We start from the raw sequence: 23,217 nt of genomic DNA on the forward strand, positions 1-23,217 counted from the left end.
GACCTGGTTGGCGATTGCCTTTGACAGAATTTTGTAACCCGCATTCAACAGTGAGATTGGTCTCCAATTTTTGAGTTCCTCCCTCTCCCCCTTCCGCTTGTAGATGAGGGTGATGATGCCTTTCCTCATGGATTCACTTATGGCACCTGCCAGAAGCATACAGACATACACCTCCAGCAGGTCCTGGCCAATCAAGTCCCACAGAGCAGAATAGAGCTCGACCGGTAAGCCGTCGCTTCCGGGAGTTTTATTCTTTTCGAAGGACTCGAGGGCTTTGGTCAGCTCATCCAGAGATAGCGGCTGGTCCAGCCTCTCCCGTGTTCTGTCGTCTAAGACCTCCGTGATAGAGGACAGGAACGACTGGGAGGCCGCGCTGTCAGTCGGCTTCGCGTCATACAGACTGGCATAGTAGGATTTGCTGATCCTCATGACGTCAGCCTGAGATGACGTTATCGAGCCATCTTTTTCCTTCAGGCTGCTGAGCACGGAGCTCTCTTTGTGCACTTTTTGGAAGAAGAAACGTGAGCACGTCTCGTCCTGCTCCACCGAGCGGACCCTGGACCGGAAGATTATCTTGGAGGCCTTCGAGGCAAAGAGCGAGGCTTGCTGGCCCTTCACCTCTTTGAGGTCCTCCATGACATCGACCCCCATCGTCTGCAGCAGGAGCAGGGTTCTGCATACTTTCCTGGAGCTGGGACAGTTTTTCCCGCCTCTCTCTCGCTCCTGAACACCTTTGAGGATGAAGAACCTCTTGATATTCCCTTTTACTGTTTCCCACCAGTCCGCTGGGGACTCAAAGAGGGGCTTCACGGTTCTCCAACCTGCGTAGTCCATCTTGAGCTCCTCAATGTTTCCCGGGGTCAACAGCTTTGTGTTCAGCTTCCACGTTCCCTTACCAGCCTGTTGCTCGTCCTGTAGGTGACAGTCAGCCAGCAGGAGGCAGTGGTCAGAGCTTGACGTTGGTGGATCTGAAGTTCCATCTTCAAGATTGCTTTTAACAATAGGTGTCATCTCAGCTCAGATAATGCATTGGAGGTGTAAAGTTAAAGTCTGTCTGTGTCCCAATGTTAAGTCAGACTGATTATATTTCTAAAGTGGGAATTACAGAATCTTGCATGGATTTATGCAATTTTAGAGCAAAATAAAATGTAATTCTGCAAGTACAAATTCACCCCACAATCTTATATGTGTGTGTACAGGGGAGATCGAGTGAGTGTATGCATGTGTGTGTGTGGGGGGGAGTGGGGTGTGTCTGTGTTGGGTGTAATGGGGCATACGTCTGTGAGAAGGTGTGTGTGTGGGTGTGAGTGTGAGTGTGTGTGTGAAAGAGGGAGAGAGAGACAGAGAGAGTGTATCGTTTAGTGGGGTCACCTGCAGTGTGACATGAATCCAAGATCTCAGTTGAGGCCATCCCCATGGGTACCAAACTTGGCTATCAGCCTCTGCTCGGCCACTTTGCTTTGTTGCCTGTTCCAAAGCCAGCCTTGGAGGATGGTCACCTGAAGGTCCAAGGCCAACTGCCCCGGACTACTGAAGTGTTCCCTGACTGGGTGGGAACACTCCTGCCTGGTGATTGTTGTGCGGTGTCCATTCATCCATTGCTGTAGCCTCTGCTTGGTCTCGCCAATGTACTATGTCTCAGGGCATCCTTTCCTGCAGCGTTTGAGACAGACACGGTGGCACAGTGGTTAGCACTGCTGCCTCACAGCGTCAGAGACCCGGGTTCAATTCCCGCCTCAGGCGACTGACTGTGTGGAGTTTGCACGTTCTCCCCGTGTCTGCGTGGGTTTCCTCCGGGTGCTCCGGTTTCCTCCCACCATCCAAAGATGTGCAGGGTCAGGTGAATTGGCCATACTAAATTGCCTGTAGTGTTAGGTAAGGGGTAAATGTAGGGGTATGGGTGGGTTTTGCTTCGGCGGGTCAGTGTGGACTTGTTGGGCCGAAGGGCCTGTTTCCACACTGTAATCTAATCTAATCTAATCTAGTACAACATTGGCAGAGTCACATGAGTAAAATATGAGATTGACAACTTTGGCAGAGTCACATGAATCCAACAGGTTTATTTGGAAACACTGGCTTTCCTTCTATAATTGCCATCCCTGATCTCATCTGGGGGAGAGCTTTGTTGACAACATGCTTCCAGCCCCAACAAGGAGTTTCTGAACAGCCACTGAGGTTGACTAGAGAAGCTGATTCGGTAAGCTAAACCAAGGGCATCATCGCAACAAATGACATCGGAAATGGGGCATGCCAATCAAGTGCTATCCGCAGAAGAGCTTCTAGATATGAGCCCATTCTGAACCAGGAGAACTGATGACAAGAACCTCAATGACTAGCTGTACTTTAAACTACGTTTCCCTCAATGGTGAGCTGAAACTCCCGAGACCCCAAAGTTTCAACCTTGCTAGCAGCAGGGGGAGGCGGGTGGTAACAGTCCATGGAGCCCCGATGTTAGGAAGTCTGCTTAAATTTTCTGTGATTAAAATTGTTGTTTAAGTTTGCACAGTGTTCTGTGTTTAATTTAATACTGTATTTAGTTACTGTCCTCTGTATAGTTGATTTTGTCAATTTCCTTCTCCATTGCATTGACCTTTATTTCTTGTGTTATACTTACCTTTTGTACAGTAAATTAACAAGAGATTCTTTTGCCCTGAAACAGCTGTCTATTGCCTTCTTCGTTTCCCATTTCCTAAATAAGTCCAGCAGCGAAATCCAGGGATTGGGGGCAGAGCAGGTGGGGGTGTTAGTGGGGTGATTTGAACCACGTAAAAATCAGCAAATTACTGATTCCAAATTAGAACCATACAATTATTATCCATCTGCAGATTGCTAATTTTTAACACACATAACGAGAACTTCAAGTGAATTAAATTTGAAATTTAAGACATTTGTAAATCCAAAGGTAGTGATCATAATTTGTGAGACATGACATTCCTCAGCCTGAATTATTTCCCTGTCTCTAAAATGATTCTTCTGCAGATTTTTACAGGTACCTGTTGTGTATGTAATGCCTTTATAATTAAAAATTGATTTTTATTTTTTGTCTGGACATAGTGGGATTTCAAAAATATTTGAAGAAAAGAATAATTGATCATTGCATACAACAAGCACGTGGGCGGCACGGTGGCACAGTGGTTAGCACTGCTGCCTTACTAGAGACCCGGGTTCAATTCCCGACTCAGGCAACTGACTGTGTAGAGTTTGCACATTCTCCCCGTGTCTGCGTGGGTTTCCTCCCACTGTCCAAAGGTGTGCAGGTCAGGTGAATTGCCCGTAGTGTTGGGTAAATGTAGGGGAATGGGTGGGTTGCGCTTCGGTGGGTCGGTGTGGACTGGTTGGGCCGAAGGGCCTGTTTCCACACTGTAAGTAATCTAATCTAATCTAAAGCTACTTGCAAATGTAAATCCTTTTACTTTTTTAAAAAATTGCCTTCAAATAGTCCAAAGATGTGCAGGTCAGGCGAATTGGCCATGCTAAATTGCCCGTAGTGTTAGGAAAGGGTAAATGTGGAGTATGGGTGGGTTGCGCTTCGGCGGGTCGGTGTGGACTTGTTGGGCCGAAGGGTCTGTTTCCACACTGTAAGTAATCTAATCTAATCTAATCTAATCTAATAGAGTCAAAAACAAGTGACACACGAGTTATGCCTTGAGACTTACCACAATTTCTTCGTTACTTTGAACTGAACATGTTTTAGGAATCCTGAGAAATTTTGGGAAAAGAACTTCCCTAATTATAGAACAAGTGTAACCATTTACTATGCTCCTTCTCAGGATGTGGCCAACATTGGCAAAACAATACTTACTGTGCACTCCTAACAATGAAGTGATGTGATAGATGGCTTTGAATACCATAAAGAGTTCACTGTGTCTTGGAGGCATTTGATTGAGTCCAGCCTCAGTTGGTGGTTCCCTCCTGACATTGGTTAGATTTTCATCTCTAATCACCTAACCCTAATCCTACTGCAGGTCCCATGCCTACAAGTTATCAGATTTTCTTAACTCATGTTCAGTACATATGGTGAGATTTGATCCGTCAGTAGTTTAATCACTCTACTATAGTACATGCATTTATGATCACACACAATTACAGGATTGTTATGGTTCAGAAGGAAGCCATTTTGTCCATAATGCTTGCACCAATTTGTTAAAAAAGCATCATTATCTAGTGCCAATCTTCTGCTTTTTCCCATTCCGGTGCACACAATTTCTATCCAAATAGTCATCCAGTGCTCCCCCAAATGCCTCAATTGAACCTGCCCCCACATTTCCAGTGCATTTCATACCCTAATTATTTGCTGTGTGAAAATGTTTTTCTCTTGCATCACGCTTACTCCATTTGCCCATCAGTTTAAATCTATGCCCACTCATTCTTTATTTTGCAGGCCTGGGAGCAGCTTCTCCTTAACTACTCTATCCAGCCCAGTCATGATTTTGAAAACCTCTATTGAGTCTCATCTCAGCCTTCTGCTATCCATGGAGAGCAGTTCCAACTTATTACTGAAGTTTCTCAGTCCTGGAACTATTCTTGTAAATCGCTTCTATACTGTCTCCAAAAGATTCACATCTTTCCTATAATATGGGACCCACAACTGCATACAGTAATTCATCTGAAGTCTAACAAGTGTTTTAAATAAATTCAACATCACCTCTTTACTCTTGTACTCTACATCCCCATTAATAAAGCCAAGGATATTATATGCTTTATTAACTGCTCTCTTCATCTGCCCTACCACCTTCAATAATCTGAGCACATATGCAATCAAGGTTTTGTTTTGCTCCTGTACCTCCTTTGGATTTGTACCCCTTATTTTTAACTGCTTTCAAAGTGCTTTCTAGCAAAGTGCATCACCTCATTCTTCTCTATATTGAACCTCATCTGTCACCTACCCGCCCATTCCACCAACTAGTCAATGTCCTTTTGGATTTCCACACCGTCAACCTCACAATTTGCAATGCTTCCAACTTTTGTGTCATCTATAACCTTTTGAAACTATCACCTGCACACCAAGATTTGGTTCATTAATATATGTCAGGAAAAGCAAGTTTCCAATACTGACCGCTAGAGAATTCCACTGCAAACCTTCCTTTAGCCTGAAAAATATTCATTGACCTTTGCTCTCTATTTCTTATCATTCAGCCAATTTTGTAGTCACGTTGCTGCAACCTCTTTTACACAGGGATCTACTATTTTCCTCACCAAGTTATTGATTGGCTCTGCATCAAAGGATACCACATCAACAGTGTTGCACTCATTGAGCTTTACTGTTACCACTTCAAAAACTCCAGCAAAGTTATTTAAAACCTATTTCCCCTTTAGAATTCTAAGCTGACTCTTTATAATCAACCTATCTTTTTCCATACAAATTCTAATTCTATGCCAAATAATTGTTTCTAAAAGCTTAGATGGCAAGGTGGGCTCAGTGGTTAGCATTGCTGTCTCACAACACCAGGAACGTGGATTCAATTCCACCCTTGGGTATGGAGTCGGTGTGGAGTTTGCATATTGTCCCCTAGTCTGCATGGGTGTGCCTTGGTATGTTCCCACACTTCAGCAGTAGGTGGATTGGCCAAGATAAATTGCCCATAATGTCCAGGCCTGAGCAGGCTAGGTGGATTAGCCTTGGGAAATACAGGGACAGGGTATTGGGGGAGGGTTTGGGTTGGATACTCCTTGAAAAGTCAGTGTGGACTGAATGGCCTGCTTCCACACTCTAGGGATGCTATGATTGATTCCCCACCACTGAAGTTAATCTGGCAAGTTTGTAATGTTTGGCTTATCTTTTGCAATGCTTCTTTAGCAACACAATTTGTTGCAATTCTCCAATCTTCTGGCACTACCCTAGAATCTAAGGGAGAATGAAAGATTACACCCAGACCCCTGTTATTTCTACCCCCACATCCTTCAAAATCCTTGGATGTATCTCATTTGGTCCCAGTGACTTGTCACTTTTCAGTACCAATAATCTGTCTCAGGCTTCTTCCTTATTAACTTTGAAAACTTCTAGTGACTGAGTTTCCTCCTTCCATGTAAAGATATCTAAAAAAATATTCATTTAACACCTCAGCTATGGCCCTTATTTCTGGGTGTAAAACTTTTTTTTAGTCTCTAATTGTCCCTACTCATAGAACATAGAACTGTACAGCATAGGAACCAGCCCTTTGGGCCACAGTGTTATGCCACACATCTCACCAATCCCTTCTGCCTGTCCTTGGTCCTTATCCCTCCATGCCTTTTTTATTTATGTATTTATCTAAAAGTCCCTTAAAAGTCCCTATTGTACCTGCTTCCATCATCACTGAGTTCCTGGCACCTACCACTCGCTGTATAAAACAAACTTGCCCCTCACATCTCCTTTGAACGTTCCCCCTCTCACTTTAAATGCATGGCCTCTAGTATTAGACAGTTCAACTCTGGGAAGAAGATTCTGTCTGTGAACCTCATCTATGCATCTCATAATTTTATAGACTTCTATCAAGTCTCTCCTCAGCCTCCGCCACTCTAGAGAGAACAACGCAAGTTTCTCTAGCCTCTCCTTATAGCACATACCTTCTAATCTGGGCAGCATCTGGTAAACCTCTTCTGCATCCTGTTCAAGGCTTCCACATTCTTCCTGTAATGTGGCAGCTAGAATTGAATGCAATACTCTTCTGCTCTGTTTTTGCTTAGTTATAATCTGTTATGTCACTAACTTAGTCCACGTTTAATGACAGACCATCAACTTGAAAGTTTAACCTGATTCCTGTCTACGAAAGGCCTTTTGACCTGTTGGATTTTCCAGTATTTTCTGTTTGTTTTCTTATTATGGGATATCTTAGTTATCCTGTGAGGGCTTTTCAAATTGTGTAAATGGTCTTTCCATCTGTGTCTCACTAGTAATGGAAAAGATACAGAAATTCAACAACATAATCTTCACTTCTTCATCTTCTTTACATCTGAGGACTATGTGTTCCTGGGATCAAGGCGAGGAAAAATGGAAATGGTTTATAGATGTCCTTTTTTCATATTTCAATGTACAAAGCAATGTAACACATCTATCGCATGTGCTTGTTTTCCCAGCACTTTTAATGGCTAATTTTTTAAAATAAATTTCAGCAGCGTTCAGTTATTAATTTTTGTTTTTGGTTGCTATTAACCTATAATCTTTGGACACCTAAATGCAGATTATACTCAAAGAAATTATGTCTGTTGTAAGTTATCACAGTTTTTAAAAGTGTCCATGACTCCACATTTGTTTCAAGCCAAAACTTAATGTGCTCTTCCATTTTAAATGTTGAATTACTCAATTTGTTTTCTGCTTTTAGGCCAGTGGGGTCGATGTATTGGTGAAGATTGTGGTCCAAATGGAGTACAAAGTAGAACAGTGTGGTGTGTCCACATTGAAGGCTGGACAACACACCATTCCCACTGTAAGTATGAAGAGAGACCAGAAATTCAGAGAGACTGTTTCAAGGTGTGTGACTGGCATCAGGAACTTTTTGAGTGGGAATCCTCAAAATGGGGAGATTGTACACTTCATATTGCTTCAAATAAAGTTGAACCAAGGACCTCCAATTGTGTCACTGCCCAGCAGGGACTGCAGCATAGGAAAGTACACTGCGTACGAAAATCCAACCGATCGGTGGTGTTAGACGAGATTTGTGAATTCTTTACACCTAAGCCTGCCTCGGACCAAGCCTGCCTCATTCCCTGCCCACAAGACTGTGTTGTGTCGGAGTTCTCTATTTGGTCAGCCTGCAGCAAAGGTTGTGGGAAAGGATTACAACATCGTGTTCGTTCTGTATTATCACCTCCCTTGTATGGTGGTAATACCTGCCCATCTCTAACGGAAACTAGAAGCTGTGATATACAGATCTCCTGTTTGGTTGGGGAGGATGAGTTTCAGTACAGTCTAAAAGTAGGTCCTTGGAGTGACTGCAGACTGCCACACCAAAGACAAATCTGGCAAAATGGCAACACAGTACTGAACTTTAGTTTGCAATCGTCAGGAAAGAATCATGTGAAGCATCCAATCCACCAACATTCCAAGGCATGGGATGTAGAGATAGGATATCAAACAAGACATGTGCATTGTATGAGAAGCGATGGAAGGAACGCCATGCTAAGGTAACATCATTGTTCCAGGTTTTTGCCTGTTAACAAAGATTAGTCAGCGTTCTGTGGAATAAACAAATGCAGCAAGTTTTGAAGTATTACGCTAAATATTTTTACTCTTGCACCTTTCTAGCTGAATAAAGATTGAATCACTAACTGCAGTTTATTGCACTTCCATAACAGCATTCCAAACAATGAAGAGGGAGATTGTCACTATTTGAAAAATGAAACAAAAGTATGGAAGAGATGCAATAATTTGTATTTTATAGATGTTCTGGATTTTCATTTGGATAACCTGGTGCCCTTTTCAGCCCCTTGTAGAAATGGGTTACAAGGTGGGAGGGCTGACAAAATGGCAGATGAAGATTTCAAAAGGGGAGTCTGATGCCTCATCACTGCCATACCATAATATTTATCAACAGAGGGGAAGTTGGCAACTCAGATGCCAGCCTAGATACCAATTGACCCACTTTAGTGAACAATGAAGGACACATTCTCCTTCCATTGGCATTTTGCCTGTCTCGTTTGGGGGTGGAGAGAATGGGAGCCATACTACAAAGACACGCATGTGAAACTTGGTTGGGTTATAGAAGGTGTAGAGCGTGAGGGTGTGATCCTATTTTATGGAGACTCCATGACTCATGTTGAGATATCCCCAGATGCTGTGGCTGCCCTCACATGAAAATGCTTCTGGTATTCAATTCACATGCCCCCAGTTGGTGGGCCCTTGTATACCCCAGACTTTGATGTTGCCCTTTTATTGAGGTGTCTTTTCCCTGGGGTTGCAACCTCAGCACTATTGACTGCAAGAGGTGACCGTCTAATTGAAAAAAATATAAAATACTGTGGATGCTAGAAATCAGAAACAAAAACAGGAATTGCTGGAAAAACTTAGCAGGTCTGGCAACATCTGAAGAGAGACAGCAGACTTAATATTTTGAGTCCAGACCTTTCTTCAGAACTTCTTATTGGTTGACTGCTCTCGTTAATGGAACAATGGTACCAGCGGCTTTCTCTTAATTGATGCTGCCAGCAATATGCCAAAGTGGGCTCCACCACCTACATAGGAATTGCTTTCAGCATTGGCAATGAGGCCATTATCAACAAAATTCACCCCACAATAATACTTTTGTAGTCCTCATGCAGCATTGTGAAGCTTCTTTAAATAACAGTCGTAGCCACTTGTCCAATAATTCAAGTTAATTCAGTTTCTTAGAAAACTTGACACAATTAAATTAATAGGATAGAATCCCTACAGTTTGGAAACAGGCCCTTCAATCCAACAAGTCCACACCAACCATCCAAAGAGGTATCCACCCAGACCCAATCGCCTACCCTATACTTACCCCTGACTAATGTACCTAACCTATACATCCCTGAGCACATTGGACAATTTAGCATTGCCAATTCACCTAACCTGCACATCTTTGGATTGTGGGTGGAGACCGGAGCACCCGGGCATTGGTGGGCGGCACGGTGGCACAGTGGTTAGCACTGCTGCCTCACAGCGCCAGAGACCCAGGTTCAATTCCCGCCTCAGGCGACTGACTGTGTGGAGTTTGCACGTTCTCCCCGTGTCTGTGTGGGTTTCCTCCGGGTGCTCTGGTTTCCTCCCACCATCCAAAGATGTGCAGGTCAGGTGAATTGGCCATGCTAAATTGCCCATAGTGTTAGGTAAGGGGTAAATGTAGGGTTATGGGTGGGTTGCGCTTCGGCGGGGCGGAGTGGACTTGTTGGGCCGAAGGGCCTGTTTCCACACTGTAAGTAATCTAATCTAATCTAATCACCCGGAGGAAACATAGACATGGGAAGAATGTGCAAACTCCATACAGCCAGTTGCCCGAGGCTGGAATCAAACCTGAGTCCCTCGCACTGTGAGACAGCAGTGCTAACCACTGAGTCACCATGCCGTTCCAAATTATTTTGTAAATAATTATTCCAGTCACATTTTTTGTGATAAAATTAACAACTTCAATGTGGTATCCAAAATAAACTTGATGCGAGAATAAATATACTGGATAACCCTGTCTTTGTTCCCACTAAGTCACAGCATGCACTGCTTTATAAGCCCAAGAGCATCAAAAGAATAATGCTTTGTCTCCTTGGAACTATGAGGTCTAATTATTGGTAAATAATTCAATTAAAGGTATACCTCTTTAGGACATCTTCAAATCAATTATAGTTTAAATGGTTCTTTGTCAACTGACAACATACTCAAAAAGTATGTACACTGTTAAATTGGGGTAGACATCATAAATGAATAACACACTATTGAATCATAAGCTAAAGAAAGCTGATATCTTTAGAATGACAGTTCTTAATTTCAATAACAATAAAGGCATCTGGGTGGGTATATGACTCGGAAGGGTTTAGAAGGACATGGGCAAAGTGCTGGCAAATGGGACTAGTTTAGGATTAGTTACATTAGTTGAGGATGGCTGGTCGACATGAACTAGTTGGACCGAAGGGTCTGTTTTTATGCTGTACATCTCTATGACTCTATAACTCTATGACGCTAATTGCAATATTTTTTACACATTTGTCCATTGTGAAAGTCCAAATAGATTATGATTTGGAGATGCTGGTGTTGGACTGGAGTGTACAAAGTTAAAAATCACATAACACCAGGTTATAGTCCAACAGGTTTAATTGGAAGCACACTAGCTTTCGGAGCGACGCTCCTTCATCAAGTGATAGTGGAGGGCTCGATCGTAACACAGAATTTATAGCAAAAATTTACAGTGTGATGTAACTGAAATTATACATTGAAAAATTGATTGTCTTTTAAGCCTTTCATCTGTTAGAATACAGTGATAGTTTCACTTTCATGTGTAAATCACAAAACCTTTTTTTTAAAGTTGCATTCTCGGGTTAGTTGTTAACAATGGTTGGACAATATGTTGAAGGTTTTGGCCCCATGTGTTCTCTGTCTATGCCATGATGTTTAGATTGATTCTAATCGAAAAAGTGAGATAACAGAGTTTTACATAAATTCATGCAGTTTTTGAGCTCAGAGTTCTACATGAATGCATGCAGTTTTTGAGCAAAGTACAATGTAACCCTGCAAGTATAAATTCACCCCACAAATATATGTGTGCATGTGGGTCTTTGTCTGTCTGTGTGTGTGTGTGTTTGTCTGGGTTGGGGGTTGTGAGTGTTAGAAAGTGTATGTGTGTGTAGTGAGTGCAGAGTGTCTTAAGTCTGTGAGGGGGTGCATGTGTGAGTGTGGGAGTGTGTGTGTCTGTAAGGGTGCCTGTGTGTGCATCTGTGTGTATGTGTGTCCATGTGTATGTGTGTATAGGAGTGCCTGTTTGTAGTTTTGTCGCCTTGTCTGTTTGGTTTAATCAGTACAATTATGTGACATTGCCAAACAGACAAGGCGACAAAACTACACCACGTACATGCACGCCAAGAACAAAAAACTGGAGAAACTTGGCATTCTCACCAGTAATAGCAAAGCCCACCCTGGAACCACAATAGACAACATTATCACTGCGGGGAAGTCTATTATCAACTTATCAGACCACACCCTTCGACCGGAAGAGATTGAAGTCCTGAGTAGGAGTCTCAACTTCTGCCCCACCACCAAAATGGACCCGTTGGTTTTGGCAACAGACACAGAGGAGTTCATCAGACGAATGAGACTCCGGGAATTCTTTCAAGGTGCTGGCAGTGATCTCACTGAGCCCACTGATGAACTGGAACAGTCATCACAGGGATCTGTAGAGGAGCGACCAAAGAAGGTGTCAACATGGACCCCACCGGAGGGCCGCTGCCCTGGGCTTGACATGTATGCTCAAACCGTCAGGGAATATACAAATGCCAGATTCATCAGCCGTACCCACAAGATAGAGCAAAACATCACCCGTTCACAGAGCAATGCCATCCAGGCTCTCAAAACCAATCACAGCATTGTCATCAAACCAGCAGATAAAGGAGGAGCCATTGTCATTCAGAATAGAACAGATTACTGCAAGGAAGTGTACCGACAACTGAACAACCAGGAACACTACAGGCAACTACCAGCTGATCCAACCAAAGAACACACCCGAGAATTAAACACACTGATCAGAACTTTGGATCCAATCCTTCAGAGTTCCCTACGCGCCCTCATCCCATGTACTTCTCGTGTAGGCGATTTCTGCTGCCTTCCAAAGGTACACAAAGCCAACACACCGGCACGTCCCATCGTGTCGGGCAATGGGACCCAATGTGAGGATCTCTCCGGCTATGTTGAAGGCATCTTGAAACCTATTGTACAGGGGATCTCCAGCCTCTGTCGCTACACTACGGATTTCTTACAGAAACTCAGCACCTACGGACCAGTCGAACCTGGAACATTCCTCGTCACAATGGACATTTCCGCACTCTTCACCAGCATCCCCCACAATGATGGCATCGCGACAACAGCCTCAGTACTCAACACCAACAACTGCCAGTCTCCAAACACCATCCTACAACTCATTCGCTTTATCCTTGATCACAACGTCTTCACCTTTGACAACCAGTTCTTCATCCAGATACACGGAACAGCCATGGGGACCAAATTTGCACCCCAATATGCCAATATTTTTATGCACAGGTTTGAACAAGACTTCTTCTCTATGCAGGATCTCCAACCAACATTGTACACCAAATACATTGACGACATTTTCTTCCTTTGGACCCATGGCGAGGAGTCACTGATAAAACTACACAGTGACATCAACAAGTTTCATCCTACCATCAAACTCACCATGGACTACTCTTGACTATCTGTCTCATTCTTGGACACATGCGTCTCCATCAAGGATGGACACCTCAGCACCACACTCTACCACAAACCCACAGACAACCTCACAATGCTACACTTCTCCAGCTTCCACCCAAAACATATTAAAACAGCCTTTCCCTATGGACAAGCCCTACGCATACACTGGAGCTGCTCAGATGAGAAGGAATGTGATGGACACCTGGAAGTACTCAAGGATGCCCTCACAAAAATGGAGTACGATGCTCAACTCATTGACCGCCAGTTCCGACGTGCCACAGCAAGGAACCGTAATGACCTCCTCAGGAGACACACACGTGCTGCAACTGACAGGGTACCTTTCGTTGTTCAGTACTTCCCAGGAGCAGAAAAATTACGCCATGTTTTTCGTGACCTGCAACATATTATCAATGAGGATGAGCACCTCACCAAGACCTTCCCCACATCTCCACTACTTGCCTTTAAACAACCGCCAAACCTCAAACAGATCATTGTTTGTAGCAAACTGCCCGGCTCTCAGGACAATTCCATACAACCCTGCCATGGTTGACGCTGCAAGACGTGTCAGATTGTGGACATAGATACCACTATTACGCGTGGGAACACCTCCCACTTTGTACATGGCAGGTACTCATGTGAGGAGAAAGTGAGGACTTCAGGCATAAGCCCTTCTTCAGGAAATAGCTGAAGAACGGCTTATGCCCAAAACATCGATTCTCCTGCTCCTTGGGTGCTGCCTGACCTGCTGCGCTTTTCCAGCAACACATTTTCAGCTCCTGAAGAAGGGATTATGCCCGAAACGTCGATTCTCCTGCTCCTTGGGTGCTGCCTGACCTGCTGCACTTTTCCAGCAACACATTTTCAGCAGGTACTCATGTGAGTCAGCCAACGTTGTCTATCTTATACGTTGCAAGGATGCCCGGAGGCATGGTACATTGGGGAAACCGAGCAAAGACTACGACAATGGATGAATGGGCACTGCACAACAATCAACAGACAGGAGGATTCCCTCCCAGTTGGGGAACACTTCAGTGGTCCAGGACATTTGGCCTCGGACCTTCGGGTGACCATCCCCCAAAGTGGACTCCGGGACAGGCAGCAGAGACAGGTGGCCGAGCAGAGGCTGATAGCTAAGTTCGGTACCCATAGGGAGGGCCTCAACTGGGACCTTGGGTTCATGTCACATTACAGGTTATCACCATTGCACTACGCACACACACAGATATTCCTACACACACACACTCTCACATACACACGGACACAGGTACACACAGACGCGCACACAGACACCCACACACACCCTTATAGACACACACACTCTCACACTTGCACATCCACCCCCTCACAGACGTAAGACACTGCACTCACTACACACACACACATACACTTTCTCACACTCACAACCCCCACCCCAGATAGACACATACACACACAGTCAGACAAAGATCCACATGCACACATATATTTTGGGGGGTGAATTTGTACTTGCAGAGTTACTTTGTACTTTGCTCAAAAACTACTTGCATTCATGTAGAATTCTTGAGCTTAAAAACTGCATGAATTTATGTAAAACTCTGTTATCTCACTTTTTAGATTAGAATCAATCTAAACATCATGGCATAGACAGAGAACACAGGGGGCCAAAACCTTCAACATATTGTCTAGCTATCACCATTGTTAACAGCTAACCCGAAAATGCAACTTTAAAAAAAGGTTTTGTGATTTACACATGAAAGAAGTGAAACTATCACTGTATTCTAACAGATGAAAGGCTTAACAGACAATAAATTTTTCAATGTATAATTTCAGTTACATCACACTGTAAATTTTTGCTATAAATTCTGTGTTACGATCGAGCCCTCCACCATCACCTGATGAAGGAGCGTCGCTCCGAAAGCTAGTGTGCTTCCAATTAAACCTGTTGGACTATAACCTGGCGTTGTGTGATTTTTAACCAAATAGATTATGATATTCAGTGCACCATTAAATATACATCTATTTTAATGTAATTCCTTTTTACATTGTGGAAAATTATTTATATACGTTTTATACTGGTAGTAGAAGCTAAACATAACTTAGGCTACAGCAACTCTCAAAGCATTTCCTTACTTGGAAAACTATCACCATATTCTTGTCACCTGCTGTCTCTAAACCTGTTGCAGTTATCCTCTCTAAGAACATCATTGTCTTTTCAGAATGTATTGCTACCCTGTCTGAAGTTATATAACCTTTCTGAATGCTGCCACAATTGTTTTCCAGATTGCCACTGATTCCCTTTACAAAGTCACCATTACCTATCTATTTTCCCATACAAATGTAATTGGCTTTAAGCAAATTTGCATATCACTGAAAATGTAATTGAAATGCCAGCACATGAAGCACAGATATGCCATATGACACTTTTACGATCCTACTAAAATGTGTTCAATTGAGCATTTATCACAAAAAAAATTACACCCCTCTGCCTAAGCTGTGATTCTTGCTGCTTGGATATATTCCAGTTGTTGTTGCACTAAGCAGTGGAGGATAATTAGTTTACATTCTATATTTTTTCCCATGGTTATAAAATAGAATTCAAATTACCTGCTTAGATTCAATTAGTGAGAATGGACACACATTAGGTGAAACAATATGGCATCATAAGGTACAGAGAGACAATAACAAGGAAACTCCACAGTAGCAAGAAGCATGATACGGTTTCAGTCTCAGTCTCTAATGAAATCTCATTTGCAAGAAACCTATTTAAATGGGATCATTTTAATCAGTTTTATTCAGCTGGAAGCCAAAATGTGTATTTATGCATCATTTATCGTATTTGCCTCCTGCGTTGTTGTTCATTTTCTTGCAAACATTTTCCATGCTCAGAACATTACAACCTTTGAACATTAATCCTGTAGGTTCTGACTTATCTCAAAGGATTAACATTCGAATCATGATAACCTGTGAAGCCTTGAAACTGGTTATGAAGATAATTACAGGACAGTGAGATAGTACAGACTTTTTCCAAATGTATCAGGCTTTTCAACTAAATTGTAAAACATTTCAGGAGCTAATTAACTGCTTTTCTATGAATAGTTTGCAGTTGTCTACTTGCCTTTTGCAGCATTTAGATGACTTGTTCTTGCCTTGGTGTTGGTGATGTGCTTAACTAAAAGCTACGAAGTGGCTATTTCAGAAACTTTCTGTAGTTTTTTGTGTGTCAACACAACAACTGTACACCATAGAATTAAGGCTAACCTATATGGTGTTAAATTGCTGAGTTTGTAAACCATCAGTCATAGGCTGAGTTTGAAAATGTTCCAACGATTGCAGACATTTAGGCCCCTGGGATATAGAGTAAATGGTCGCTTAACTGCAACCAAAATTTTCTGGTGAGCTTTTGAAGCAGAAGTTGGTCATTTAGCCCCTTGAACTTACTCTGCTATTCTAGACAATGGCTGATCATCTAGGTGAAAGTGAGGACTGCAGATGCCGGAGACTAGGTAATATTGTGGTACTGGGAAAGCACTGCAAGTCAGGTAGAATCTGATGAGCAGGAGAATTGATGTTTTGGGCAAAAGCCCTTCATCAGGAATGAGGCTGTGAGCCGAGGAGGTGGTAAGATAAATGGGAGGGGGGGTGGGGCTGGGGGAAGGTAGCTGAGAGTGCGATGGATGAATGGAGGTGGGGGTAATGATGATAGGTCAGAGAGGAGGGGTGGAGATGATAGGTGGGAAGGAAGATGGACAGGTAGGCCAGGCCATGAAGGCGGTGCCGAGTTGAAGGGTTGGAACTAGGATAAGGTGGGGAGAGGGGAAATGATGAAACTGGTGAAATCCACATTGATGCTGTAGGTTTGGAGGATCCTGAGGCAGAAGATGAGGCGTTCTTCCTCCAGGTGACTGGTGGGTAGGGAGTGGAGGTGGAGAAGGCCCAGGACTTGCATGTCCTCCAGCATGCAGAGTGGGAGGGGGATTTAAAGTGTTCGGCCACAGAGCGGTGGGGTTGATTGGTGTGGGTGTCCCGGAGATGGTCTCTAAAGCGTTCTGCAAGTAGGCATCCCGTTGCCCCAATATAGAGGAGACTACATCGGGAACAACGGACACAGTAAATGACTTGTGGAAGTACTGGTGAAACTCTGATGGATGTGGAAGGCTCCTTTGGAGCCTTGGATGGAGGTGAGAGGGGAGGTGTGGGCACAGGTTTTTCAATGCCTGCTGTAGCAGGGGAAGGTGCTGGGAAGGGGAGGGTGGGTTGGTGGGTAGGGTGGATCTGATAAGAGAGTCATGGAGGGAATGGTTTTTACAGAAGCTGGATGGGGTGGGGAGGGAAATATATCTCTGCTGGTGGGGTCTGTTTGCAGGTGGCAGAACTGGTGGAGGATGATGCGATGTATACAGAGGTTGGTGGGGTGGAAGATGAGGACCGGGGGATTCTATCCTTGGAGGAGTAGGATTCGAGGGCGGAAATGTGGGAAGTGGAAGAGATGTGCTAGAGGGCACTATCAACCACGTGTGAGGTGAAATTGCGGTCTTTAAAGAAGGAGGCCATCTGGTGTATTCTGTGGTGGAACTGGTCCTCCTGGGAGCAGATGTGGCGGAGGTGAAGGACTTGGGAATAAGGGATAATATTTTTTACAGAAGGCAGGGTGAGAGGAGGTGTAGTCCAGGTAGCTGTGGGAGTCAGTGTGGGTTTGTAGAAGGTGTCAGTGTTGAGTCGGTCACTGTTGATGGAGATGGAGAGGTCCAGAAAGGGGAGGGAGGTGTCTGAGATGATCCAGGTGAACGTAAGTTTGGGGTGGAACGTGTTAGTGAAGTTGATGAACTGTTCAACCTCCTTGTGGGAGCATGAGGTGGCGCCGATACATTCTTCAATGTAATTAGTGAAGTTGATGAACAGTTCAACCTCGAGTGAAGTTGATGAACTGGATCTCCCACCCACAGCTTCCAACCTTATAGTTTGGGAACCCCGGACCACCCAGTTCTACCTCCTAGATCCACAAGCCTGACTACTCCAGCTGGCCCATCATCTCGGCTTGCTCCTGCCCCACCAAACGCACCTCCACATACCTTCGTACTGTCTTATCCCCTCAGTCCAGAAACTTCTCATAAATATTTGGGACACCACCCATGCCCTCCACCTCCTCCAAGGCTTTTGTTTCCCTGGCTCTCAATGCCTCATCTTCACCATGGACATCCAGTCCCTGTACACCTCCATCCACCATGACAAGGGCCTCCAAGCCCTCTGTTTCTTCCTCTCCTGACCTCCTCACCTGTACCCTTCCATTGACACTCTCATTCGTTTGGCTGAACTGGTCCTCACCCTCAATAATTGCTCCTTTGAATCTTCTCATTTCCTCCAGACAAAACGAGTAGCCATGGGTACTCTCATGGGCCCCAGCTATGCAGTGTCTCTTTGTCAGTTATGTGGAACAGTTCATCTTCCGTAGCTACACCGGCACCATTCCCCACCTCTTCCTCCACTACATTGATAATTGCATCAGCATCACCTTGTGCTCCTATGAGGAGGTTGAATACTTCATCAACTTCAGTAACACGTTACATCCCGAACTTAAGTTTACCTGGACCGTCTCAGATACCTCCCTCCTCTTCCTGGTTCCTCTCCATCTCTATCAACGATGACCAACTCAACACTGACACCTTCTACAAACCCACCGACCCCCACAGCTACCTGGATTACACCTCCTCCCATCCTGCCTCCCATAAAAATGCTGTCCCTTATTCCCAATTCCTCCACCTTTGCCACATCTGATGCTAGGAGGACCCCAGTTCCACCACAGAGCACATCCAGATGGCCTCCTTCGTTAATGACCACAATTTCCCATGTGGTTGATGATGACTTCAGCACAGCTCATCCACTTCCTGCACCTCTGCCCTCGAACCTCACCCCTCCAGTGTCAACAAGAACAGAACCCTCCTGGTACTCACATTCCACCCCACCAACCTCTGTATACATCGCATCATCTTCCGCCATTTTCGCCACCCACAAACGGACCCAACTGCCAGAAATATGTTTCACTCGCCACCCCTATCCACTTTCCGTCAAGACCATTTCCTCCGCAACTCCCTCATCAGGTCCATGCCCCCTACCAACCCACCCTCCCCTCCTAGCACCTTCCCCTGCCACAACAGGGGAAAAACCTGCACCCACACCACCCTTCTCACCTCCATCCAAGGCCCCAAAGGAGCCTTCCACATCCATCAGAGTTTTACCAGCACTTCCACACATGTCATTTACTGTATTCGTTGCTCCTCTACATTGGGCGACAGGATGTCTACTCGCAGAATGCTTCAGAACACATTTCTGGGTCACCCACACCAACTAATCCCACTGCTCCGTGGCCAAACAATCCAACTCCCCTTCCCATTTTGCCAAGGAAATGCAGGTCCTGGGCTTCCTCCATGGTGACTTCCGAATCACACAATACCTGGAAGAAGAATGCTTCATCTTCCGTCTCAGGACCCTACAATCCCACGGCATCAATGTGGATTTCACCAGTTTCTTATTTCCCTCCCCCCACCTTATCCCAGTTCCAACCTTCCAACTCGGCACCACCCTCATGACCTGTCCTACCTGTCCATCCTCCTCTCCAATCTATCATCATTACCCCCACCTCCATCTATCCATAGCACTCTCAGGTACCTTTCCATCAGCCCTAAACCCCTCCCATTTATCTCACCACCCCCTCAGCTCACAGCCTTATTCCTAATGAAGGGCTTTTGCCCGAAACGTCGATTCTCCTGCTCCTTAGATGCTGCCTGACCTGCTGTACTTCTCCAGCACCACACTAATGGCTGATCATTGACCTAAATGACCTTTTCCTTTGATTTTTCAACATTCCTTGATGTTTTGAGTCTTTATAAATCTATCAATCTCCATTGCAAACATACTTAATGTCCTCAGAGGATAGTGCCACCAGCCCAAGAATGAATTTGTGAAAGAAAAACCATGTTAACCAACATATTGGAGTGTTTGAAGGAGTGACACTTTCTGCAATTAAGGGGAACCAGAGAATCTATTGTATTTAGATTTCCTGAAGGTATTTGATAAAATGCCACATCAAAGGTTATTGTGGAAAATAAAAGCTCGTGGTACAAAGGATAACATATTGGTTTGGCTAGAAGATTTTTTGGCTAACAGAAAGAAGAGAGTAGCCCAATATGTCACTGTCAGGTTGGCAATATGTAACGAGACAAGGAGAGGAATTGGTGCTGAGACTCAACTGTTTCCAAATCAGATAAATGACTTAGATGAAGGGATGGTAAGTACTGAAGAGGATATAAGGATTTTAAAGAGAGATATAGAGAGTTTAAATGAGTGGGCAAAGGTCCAACAAATGGTGTGTAACACGTGGTTTGCAAAGAGAGGTCAGTTCTACGTTTGAAGCTGGGAGAGTGTTAGAAGCAGAGTCTTGGCTGTTTGAGTAGGAGAAGTCACTGAACGCCATTGATATTTCATTGTGGCTGAGACCAGGGGTATAGGAAGCCTTCAGGTAATATATTCTTGGTGTAGTAGAGAACTATTGGAGCTTAGAGAAATTTATGGAGTAATGTCAACTTAGTGAGGCTATCTGACTGCAAAGAAGCTGAAACTGTGCCTCTGATTAGAGTACTGTCTTGGGAATTCGGTAAAAGCAGTCTCCAGGGAAATATTTACATTACCAAAGTGTAAGCTGTCATTGACACAATCCATAACAGAGTGGCGTTTGAGGGAATTCTAAGGCTAAACCTTCGAAAGTGACAAACTGAAGTTGCTTCCAAAGGAGATGAATTGACTGTTTTTGCCTTTTAAAAAGCAGATGTGAAGTGTTAGATCACTGTTGTTTGTTTACCTCTTGTTCATCCTAGACTATGTTCTGTATACATATTATGGATTTATTTTTCTCAGCTCACATGGTTAAATTTAATTTTTTTTAATCCTTGGAATCCTTGGCTTTAAGTACCTAGGATATTGAACTTCTTCAATTTCCACCACAGACAACTGACTGTGTGGAGTTTGCACATTCTCCCCGTGTCTGCGTGGGTTTCCTCCGGGTGCTCCGGTTTCCTCCCACAGTCCAAAAATGTGCAGGTTAGGTGAATTGGCTGTGCTAAATTGCCCATAGTGTTAGGTGAAGAGGTAAGTTTAGAGGAATGGGTCACGTGAGTTGCTCTTCGGAGGGTCGGTGTGGACTTGTTGGACCGAAGGGCCTGTTTCCACACTGTAAGTAATCTGTGTAATCTGTGTATATAAGAAAACAAAACGTTATTGGTCCCTCACCAGACTCCATATAAATTTGATGGTTTTTCCAGGGATTGTAATAATTAGAGCACACTGATCTCTTTATATGACACCATTTTTAATTCTACCTCCATTTAAATAATATCCTGCTTTTCTTTCTTCCCACCAAAATAGACAATGTTTGACATTTTCCTATAATAAACTGCCCTTGCCAAACATTAGTCCAATTATTTAACCAATGTGGCTTTACTGATTCCTGTGTCCTTTACTTCACTTACTTTCCTTCCCATCATATTCTTGTTGTCATTACCTATATTGCTCACTTCCATTACTATCTTGTCATTTCTCCTAACTTTCTTAATTACACATCACATGAACCATTTGCCACTAGTGTCTATTTACTTTAAAGTTTTTACTAAGTACCACTGCCAGTCCTCATGAAGCAAAACTCATGAAAATAAAAACGTCAATCATTTTAACCATGTATTCAACTCTCTGATCTTGCACATCATCTTCAAGTTTGCTCAGAAAATAATCCAGGCGTTACTAAATTTATAATTCTGCTTTTCACCTTAACACTTGGTTATTCATATTCATTTAGTAGAACCTCTTTCTTTTCTGTTCCAAAGAGGTCAATCTTTGTGAACTATAAAAACTGGATCCTTCTCCCAATGCTCCAAGTTCTTCTCCCAACCTGAGGAGATATATTTAACCTTGGCACCGAGGAAACAATGTAGCCTTCTGCACTCATGCTTTTGACTGCAGAGAGCAGTGTCCATTTCCCCATGCATATTGTCTTATCCTATTGCTACATTTCGTTTTAATCCCCTAACTTGAATTGGGCCCATGTGCTCTGATGTTGTGGTAAGCACGCCCAGCTTCCCTGAAATCCCTGTACCCTTTCACTGGCACCTCAAGAACTTTTGACTAGCTGGACAAGCATGGTGCTGATGCTAATTCATGAATTCCCATATCTACCCTAGTCATTGTCACATTTTCTCGCTGTAACCATGGGCTAAATCTGATCTGCCTTATCTGAGGGGTGTGATTGTCTCCTGGAACAAAATGTCTGGGTAACTTTCTCTCTCTGATCACAGAATCACAGAAATGTTATGGCGTAGAAGAACACCATTTAGTCCATCATATCTGCTCTCTGAATGAGCATTATGATATAGTGCCAATTCTGTGCCTTTATTCCACACCCCTGCATTTTGTTTCAATTCAAATAGTCTTCTAAAGCTCTCTTGAATGCCAGGAAGGGCATTCCAGACTTGAACCATTTGCAGTGTGAAAAAAGTTTTTTGCAGATTATTTTAAATTGACTAATTTTTTTTAGATCACTTTAAATCTGTGCTCTCATTCTCAAACTTTTTAATAATGTGTCATAATATCTGAAGGGCAGACTCCAGCTCATTAACACTGAGCCGAAGTTCCTTATTGTCAGTATGATCGTTGCAGATCATACTGATGCCCAATGCTACAGCTGCAACATTTCATCTGTACTGCTATCTTTACTGCATTTTGTTTAGCTAATTAGTGTTTCACATTTTGAAACACCAATAATTAGTATTTTTTCAAGTTGTTTAATTATTTAAGCTATAAATAGCATGCCATTGTGGCAATGGATATGTAGTATCATTTTCTTTTTCTTGTCTTTTTCCCCAACAGTAGTGCACTAATATCCTGAAGGTGCTTTTTTTTGGTACAATTATACAATTAATTACCACAACATACTGCAACATTAGGTTACTATTTTTTAAATGTTACTGTATTTTTGCTATTTCTAAAAGCATGTTAATTAAATTATAAGATCCCATAAACAATTATGCGGAGTGAAATAATGTCACAAATAAAGTTTCCAGGTAAACTCTACACAGAGGTTGGTGTAGATCCTTAGAGGAGTCTACATTAGTTTAACAATAAGCGTCCAGAGATTCATTTTCATGGAATTACTTCTCATTATGCTTAACCTGTGTTTATTCCCATCTCAGGGAAGCATTAATTATGAACATCCTTTGAAGAATCCAACCAAATAGTGGAATGACTAAAGTGGAAATATTCTGACCATAGGACAATTAAATCATTCACCCAGTGTGTGGAATCCATTCACAATTATAAATAACTTTTTTTCTTAATAAGGATTTATGTCTGGTGAA

At 43.4% G+C, this 23,217-nt stretch overlaps 2 protein-coding genes across 4 annotated transcripts in view; both read left to right on the top strand.

The window, feature by feature from the left end:
* The window catches only part of thsd7ba (thrombospondin, type I, domain containing 7Ba), a 919,481-nt gene that overhangs the window by 328,743 nt on the left and 567,521 nt on the right, over positions 1 to 23,217 (top strand). For all 3 annotated transcript variants that reach the window (XM_087989223.1, XM_087989224.1, XM_087989222.1), the window contains one exon: positions 7,302 to 8,103. In XM_087989223.1, coding sequence (XP_087845349.1) covers positions 7,302 to 8,103 — 802 coding nt within the window. The remainder of the gene's footprint in view (positions 1 to 7,301; positions 8,104 to 23,217) is intronic.
* LOC148149649 (uncharacterized) lies at positions 11,493 to 23,080 on the top strand. The gene is made up of 2 exons (XM_087988639.1): positions 11,493 to 12,106; positions 23,053 to 23,080. Exons 1-2 carry the CDS (start codon positions 11,493 to 11,495, stop codon positions 23,078 to 23,080), a joined length of 642 nt encoding a protein of 213 aa, XP_087844765.1.

The sequence above is a fragment of the Chiloscyllium plagiosum genome, unplaced genomic scaffold (assembly GCF_037043375.1).
Source record: "Chiloscyllium plagiosum isolate Xiang-an unplaced genomic scaffold, Cpla_swu_hap1 HiC_scaffold_7, whole genome shotgun sequence".
NCBI lineage: Eukaryota > Metazoa > Chordata > Chondrichthyes > Orectolobiformes > Hemiscylliidae > Chiloscyllium > Chiloscyllium plagiosum.